Raw genomic sequence first — 7,325 nt, 5'->3', positions numbered from 1 at the left:
TGTTGATTTGCATTTTAGTTTAGCTTGTTCTTTGTTCTTAATTTTCTTGAGCTTGATTAGTGCATGACCCGAAGAAAACATACCTCTTTTGTTGAATTAGATCCAGAAATTGAAAGGACTATTTCTAGATTGAGAAGATCACAACCTATTCTTGATTCTCATTTGGTTTGTAATTCAACAATGGAAGGTATCTTAGGACATGAGCATGTGCATAATGAGGGCCATGGGAATGGGAATGAGAATTTGCATGATGATGGCCATGTTAATAATGAATTTGAAGGCTTGCATAACCCTAGAGAGGAGAGGAGCATTAGGCAATTAACTCAACCTAATTGGCATGATAATCCTTATGGCTTATATGTTCCTCCTACTAATGTTCAATTTGAAATTAAATCCTCCTTGATTAATGCATTGCCTAAATTTCATGGGTTACCAGGAGAGGATTGTCATAGGTTTTTGCATACTTTCCTATTGGTTTGTGATACTATGAAGCCTATGCATGTAAATGTTGATGATGTTCAAGCTAAGGCTTTTGTATTTTCTCTTGAAGGTTTAGCAAAGGAATGGTATTTCAACTACCCTTCTTATGTGAAAGTGAGCACATGGGCTGAGCTAAGAAGACTCTTCTTAGATAAATTCTTTCCAAATTCCAAGGTCACCAATTTGAGAAAGCAAATCTATGGGGTCCAACAAGGAGAGGATGAGAGTCTCTATGAGTATTGGACTAGATTCCAAGGCCTTTTGGCTAAATGCCCACACCATCAAATTTCTAGTGAGAATTTAGTCCAATATTTCTATGAGGGCTTGATTCCAAGAGACAAAGTTAACATTGATGCCGCTAGTGGTGGATGCTTGATTGACCTCACTTCCTTAAAGGCTTGGGAACTAATTGACAAGATGGCTTCAAGTGGTGCTCAATACTCTACAAGGGAAAAGAGAAATGTGAATATGGTAGGTTCCTCAGTTCTTAATGATTCATATGTGGACTTGCTAGCTGCCAAGATTGGGAGAATGTTGGCTCCACAAATATCTCAAGTGAGCAATGTAAGTACTTCTCAAGCACTTGTCCCTTATTCTTGTACTTTTTGTGACTCACCTATGCATGTAGAAAGCAATTGTCCTATTAAGTTTGAACAAGTAAATGCTATCTACAATGGAAAACAATCCTATGGTGGGAGGCAAGGGCAAGGAGCTTATTCTAATACTTACAACCCTTCATGGAGAGACCATCCTAATTTCTCCTATTCAAATCCAAATGTGGCTTTACAAGACAATCAACAAAGAGGATCCTATCAAAACACCTTTGGCCGTGACCCTCCACCTCATTTGTCTCAAGGTAGCTCTTCTCAAAGCTACAATCCAAGTGGTAATTCTCTTACACCTTCTTCTAATTCTTATAGTGATAGGAGGCTTGTTCCAATTGAGAGTTCTTCTAATTCGAACTCTTCTAATGATGTGAATGTGTTACGTAAGCAGTTGATTGAAATGAACTCTTTGTATAAAAACATGTATGATGGCTTAGGGAACAAGGTAGAGAGTATGGGTAACAAGTGTGAGAACATGAACTCTAAAATTGATGCCCTTACTTCTCAAATGAATATGCTTGCTAACCAATTAAGTGCAGCCAATGCTCAAGCCTCTACATTACCATCCAACACCGTTGCTAATCCTAAAGCTAATCTTAATGCTATCACATTGAGGAGTGGCAAGGAGTTGGGAGAAAGAGTACAAGAAGACAAAAGACAAGGGAAGGCCGAGAAGCCCTCTTTAAATTCTTCAATTGATGTTAATGTTTCTAGTTCTTCTTTTGCTCCTAATGATGCATCTTTTTGTAGAGATGATGAGGATGAAAACATTGAGGAGATCATATGTGAGCAACCACCATCTAAGGTGGAAAAGGGGACTATGGCCGAGTTGTTTAGTAAGGAAAAAGAGGGAGAGGCCGAGCAAAGTGAAACAAGAAAGGAGAGTTCAAGGAAGGAAGAAGGAAAGCAAAGTCAAGAGATTATGAAGAAGCTTCCTTTTCCACAAGCACAAGTGGTCCCTAAGCAAGTAAAGGGACAATTTGATCAAGAGGTATATGATTTCTTCCACAAGATTCATGTTAATGTACCCTTGATGGATGTAGTTAAGAACTTTCCTAAGTATGCCAAATTTTTGAAAGATTGTTGTACAAATAAAAGAAAATTTAGGCCTAATGCAAGGGTACAATTACCCTCATCTGTGAGTGCTATCATGAAGCCTCAACTCCCTATAAAATGTGAAGACCCCGGTTCCTTCACAATTCCATGCAAGATTGGCAACACACATTTTTCTCATGCATTGATAGACTTAGGTGCAGCCATTAATGTTATGCCTCTTTCAATTTATCATGCCTTGAGTCTTGATTGCATGCATAAGACACCTATGATATGCCAATTAGCGGATAGAAGTGTTAGAAGACCACATGGAGTAGTAGAAGACTTGTTGGTTTGTGTTAAAGGTCTATTATTTCCTGTGGATTTCTATGTGCTTGATATGTCAAAAGAAGGGAGTGGGGATGATATTTTGATTTTAGGAAGGCCATTTATGAGGACTGCCCGTACATTGATTGACATGGAAAAAGGTAGTTTGATTTTGAAATGTGGAGAGGATCATGTTATTTTTAATATATATGAAGCAATGAAACATCCTTTTGAGGATTATTCTTTGTTAGGTGTAAGTTCCATTGAGTTATTGCTTCATGATGCTTGTGAGTCTCACATGCTTGATTCTTTCTCACATGTTGATGATGATTTGTCTCTTGTTACTACTACATGTATTGATGGATGTAGTTGTCCTATTTGTTTAGAGATTGATGCATGCTTGAATGATGCAACTACTTCTTCTCATGATTTGTTTAAAATATCTCCTATGCTTGATCTTGAAATGCTTGAGAAGGGTATATCTTCTTGTGTTGTAGGTACTAAAGCCATTAAGGCCGAATCTATGAGTTTTTCTCCACTCGAGCTTGATGTTCTTAGGATTCCCAAGCTATTGGAGGAAAATTCTACACTTTCACATGTCGAGGCCGTGGCTCAAGTCCAAGCACTTGAGGACAAGTTGCAAGAAAAGGGGGAGGCTGTAAAGAAAGAAGAGGAGAAATCAAAAACAAGTGACAAGCCTAAAAGACAAGATAGTACCATGGAATATTCCACCAAATTAGACTTGAAGAAGCTCATTCCCTCTTGTGTAGAGCCACCTACCTTGGAGTTGAAGCCTTTACCATCCAATCTCAAGTATGCATATCTCATTGAGAATGAGAAGCTTCCGGTAATAATTTCTAACTCTTTATCTCTTGAGGAAGAAAATGCATTACTTGATGTGTTGAGAAAGAACATACATGCTATTGGTTGGACTTTGGCTGACATTCCTGGTATTGACCCTATTGTGTGCACACATAAAATTTTTCTTGAGGACAATGCTAAGCCCATTAGGCAACCACAAAGGAGACTTAACCCATTGATTTTAGATGTGGTAAAGAAAGAGGTTGTTAAGCTACTTAGTGCTGGGATCATCTATCCTATAGCTGACAGTGAGTGGGTGTCTCCAACCCAAGTTGTACCTAAGAAAGGGGGGATTACTGTGGTAAAAAATGAGAAAGGAGAGCTTGTTCCAACTAGAGTTCAAAATGCTTGGAGAGTGTGCATAGACTATAGGAAGCTCAATAATGTGACTAGGAAGGACCATTTTCCTTTGCCTTTTATTGATCAAATGCTTGAGAGATTGGCTTCCAAGTCCCATTATTGCTTCCTAGATGGGTTTAGTGGGTATTTTCAGATTCCTATAGCTCCTAGTGACCAAGATAAGACTACCTTTACATGCCCCTTTGGTACATTTGCCTATAGGAGGATGCCTTTTGGTCTTTGCAATGCACCTGGTACTTTTCAAAGATGCATGATGTCCATATTTTGTGATTTTATTGAACATTGCATGGAAGTCTTTATGGATGATTTTACTGTGTATGGTGAGTCCTTTGATTCATGCTTGCATTCTTTAGATAAAGTGCTTGGTAGGTGCATTGAAAAGAAGCTTGTGCTTAACTTTGAAAAATGCCATTTCATGGTAGATAAAGGAATTGTTTTAGGCCATTTGATTTCTTCCAATGGCATAGAGGTGGATAAGGCCAAAGTAGATGTGATGTCTTCTTTGCCATATCCTGTTTGTTTGAAAGATTTGAGATCATTTTTGGGACATGCAGGCTTTTATAGGAGATTTATAAAGGGGTTTAGTGAAATTGCTTTGCCTATGTCTAAACTCTTACAAAAAGATGTTGATTTTGTTTTTGATGATGCTTGCAAAAGGAGTTTTGACACTTTGAAAAGCATGCTCATTTCCCCTCCCATTCTTAAAGCCCCAAATTGGTCTTTACCTTTTGAGTTGTCATGTGATGCTTCTAATTTTGCTGTGGGAGCTATGCTTGGTCAAAGAGAGGGCAAGTTATCATATGTGATTGCTTATGCATCTAGGACCCTAGATTCAGCTCAGGTTAATTACACCACAACTGAGAAAGAGTTGTTTGCTATTGTTTTTGCACTTGATAAAGTTTAGATCATATCTTCTTAACTCTAAAGTTGTTGTGTACACTGACCATGCTGCTGTGAGGTACTTGTTTAAGAAGACAGATTCTAAGCCTCGCTTGATTCGATGGGTGATCTTAATGCAAGAATTTGATGTGGAGATAAGGGATAGGAGTGGTTCTACCAATCAAGTAGCGGATCATTTGTCTAGACTACCTCATTTAAAAGCTACTATGGTAAACTCTAACCCTACTATTCCTTGTGATTCATTTCCTGATGAGGCATTGTGTGCCATTTCATCTAAGCCTCCATGGTATGCCTCTTTTGCTAACTATATTGAGTGTAGAGTCTTGCCTCCTTGTGCTTCACGTTTTGCCATTGAAAAATTGAAAAGAGAGTCTAGATTTTACATTTGGGAACCACCTTTGATGTGGAAGATTTGTAGTGATAAAGTGATTAGGAGGTGTGTTGATGATGTTGATGTGCCTTCTGTTCTTGAATTTTGTCACTCTCATGCATGTGGTGGTCATTTTAGCTCAAATAAGACAGCTAGGAAGGTTTTAGATTGTGGATTGTATTGGCCTAGCTTGTTTAAAGACTCTTATGAATTTTGTAAAGCATGCTTGAAATGTCAAAAGGTTAGTAGTTGGGGTAAGAGACATGAAATGCCTCAACAACCCATTTTATTTTGTGAGATTTTTGATGTTTGGGGCATTGACTTCATGGGTCCCTTTCCACCATCCTTTAGTTTTGAGTACATATTACTTGGTGTTGATTATGTTTCAAAGTGGATTGAAGCCATTCCTACTAGAACTTGTGATGCTAAGATTGTTTTGAAGTTTCTCAAATCTAATATTTTTTGTAGGTATGGAGTTCCTAAGGCCTTGGTAAGTGACCAAGGATCCCACTTTTGCAATAAGATGATGAAGGCTCTCTTGGCTAAATATGGAGTGCATCACAAAATCTCTACACCATATCATCCCCAAACTAATGGCCAAGCCGAAGTATCAAATAGAGAAGTCAAGAAAATCCTAACCAAGGTGGTGAACACAAATAGGAAGGATTGGTCTTTACACTTGGAGGATGCTTTGTGGGCTTATCGGACCGCTTATAAGACTCCCATTGGCATGTCTCCTTTTCGATTGGTGTATGGAAAGGCTTGCCACCTCCCTGTGGAGATAGAGCATAGGGCCTATTGGGCCATCAAGAAACTAAACTTGGATTTCCATCTTTCGGCTAAGGAGAGATTTCTTCAAATGCAAGAACTTGAGGAGCTTAGGTTGGATGCCTATGAGTCTTCTAGAATCTATAAGGAGAAAACAAGGATCCTTCATGACAAGCTAATCTTGAGGAAAAAGTTCCAAGAAGGAGATCAAGTCCTCTTGTTCCAAACAAGGTTTATTCATAAGCATGCCAAGTTGAAGTCTAAGTGGGAGGGACCATATTTAGTGACCAAGGTGTTTCCCTATGGGGTTTTGCAACTCTTGAATAAAGCCACGGGTTCCACTATGCAAATCAATGGTCACCTATGCAAGCTCTACAAAGATGCCAAATCACTTCAAAAGGAGGAGGACTTCTCTCAACATGTTTTTGAACCACCATGATAAGGTTGTATCTCTCTAACCTTGAGCTTTTACCTTCCTTTAATTGATATATTTAATGATAGGTATAGTTCAAGTGTGGGGGAGATGAACCTAGTAGGAAAATTAGAGTTTATTTGCTTTATTTGACTTCTTTGTTTTGTGTTTTAGTTTGAAAAAAAAAAATATCTGCACCACACTTTTGTTATGCATTCATTATTGATCTCACCTTATTTTATCACTAGTCTATACATACATTGAGGACAATGCATGATTTAAGTGTGGGGGAGAGAAATAAACATTTTGTTTTATTTGTTTGGTTTTGTTTGGTTTTGCAAAAAAAAAAATCAAAAAAAAATTTCTTTGTTTTGTTTTGTTTGAGGTTACTTAATTACCTAGCTCTTGAATGGATATTTTGATTCTTGAGATGTGGTAATTTTTAGGATTGAATAGGTGTGAAATGAACATTCTTTTACCTTGAATTAATGGATTAGAGTGGCATATTACCCATTCATGGAAGAGGCTAAACACTCATGTGTGATTAATTCCTTAGTGATGTTACCCTCTAGAATTTGTTTCACTTCTTAATTAAGACCATATATCTTGCACTTGTTTGATAGGAGATGAGAATGGCATTCATAAAAAATAGCCAAGAGCCAAATAGCCAACCTATTATTATTTATTATCCTTTGTTAGCCACTTTGAGCCTTTGGTTTGATTCTTAAAAAAAAAAATATTCACCCTATTTTTCCCCAAGGAATGCATGTTACACTTTTATATGTCTTTTTAATATTCATTGCATGTCCTAGATCAAATGAGTGGATGCCTATTATCATTTCTCTATCCATTACTTCCATTGTTTTAAAGAGTTAGGGGCAACCAAAAAAAAAAACAACAAAGATAGATTTGAAAAAAAAAAATTAGTCAAAAAGAAAAGAAATAAAGTTGCTAGAAAAAGAAAAAAAAGAAGAAAAAAAAAGAAAAGAAAGAAAAAAAATAAAAATAAAAATAAAAAGTTGCCTAGCTCATCCATTCCATTTGTTTTATTATTTCTTATCATTTCTTTCCATCCTCATTGTGTTAAGGTGTTCACTCAATTGAGTTAGGTTATGCTTTGCATATTAAGGGGATATATCTTGATTTAGCATTATTTTGATGCTAACCCTATTTTTTTTTATATACATGCATTTCTTAGACATCCTTTCAT

General features: G+C 37.1%; 1 protein-coding gene and 1 non-coding gene across 2 annotated transcripts; one reads left to right on the top strand and one right to left on the bottom strand.

Moving 5' to 3' along the window:
- Positions 1-660: 660 nt before the first annotated feature.
- On the bottom strand, positions 661-767 carry LOC129321137 (small nucleolar RNA R71). The gene has a single exon (XR_008595926.1). It is a non-coding gene; the product is annotated as a small nucleolar RNA R71 (small nucleolar RNA).
- A 2,008-nt stretch (positions 768-2,775) lies between these two features.
- On the top strand, positions 2,776-5,536 carry LOC129319444 (uncharacterized). Its single transcript, XM_054964515.1, has 2 exons — positions 2,776-3,291; positions 5,404-5,536. Exons 1-2 carry the CDS (start codon positions 2,893-2,895, stop codon positions 5,416-5,418), a joined length of 414 nt encoding a protein of 137 aa, XP_054820490.1. The 5' UTR covers positions 2,776-2,892; the 3' UTR covers positions 5,419-5,536.
- Positions 5,537-7,325: the final 1,789 nt, after the last annotated feature.

The sequence above is a fragment of the Prosopis cineraria genome, unplaced genomic scaffold (genome assembly GCF_029017545.1).
Source record: "Prosopis cineraria cultivar Desert tree isolate PC_DT_omini unplaced genomic scaffold, ASM2901754v1 PC9, whole genome shotgun sequence".
NCBI classification, from domain to species: domain Eukaryota; kingdom Viridiplantae; phylum Streptophyta; class Magnoliopsida; order Fabales; family Fabaceae; genus Prosopis; species Prosopis cineraria.
This window is presented reverse-complemented; position numbering and strand designations above follow the sequence as displayed.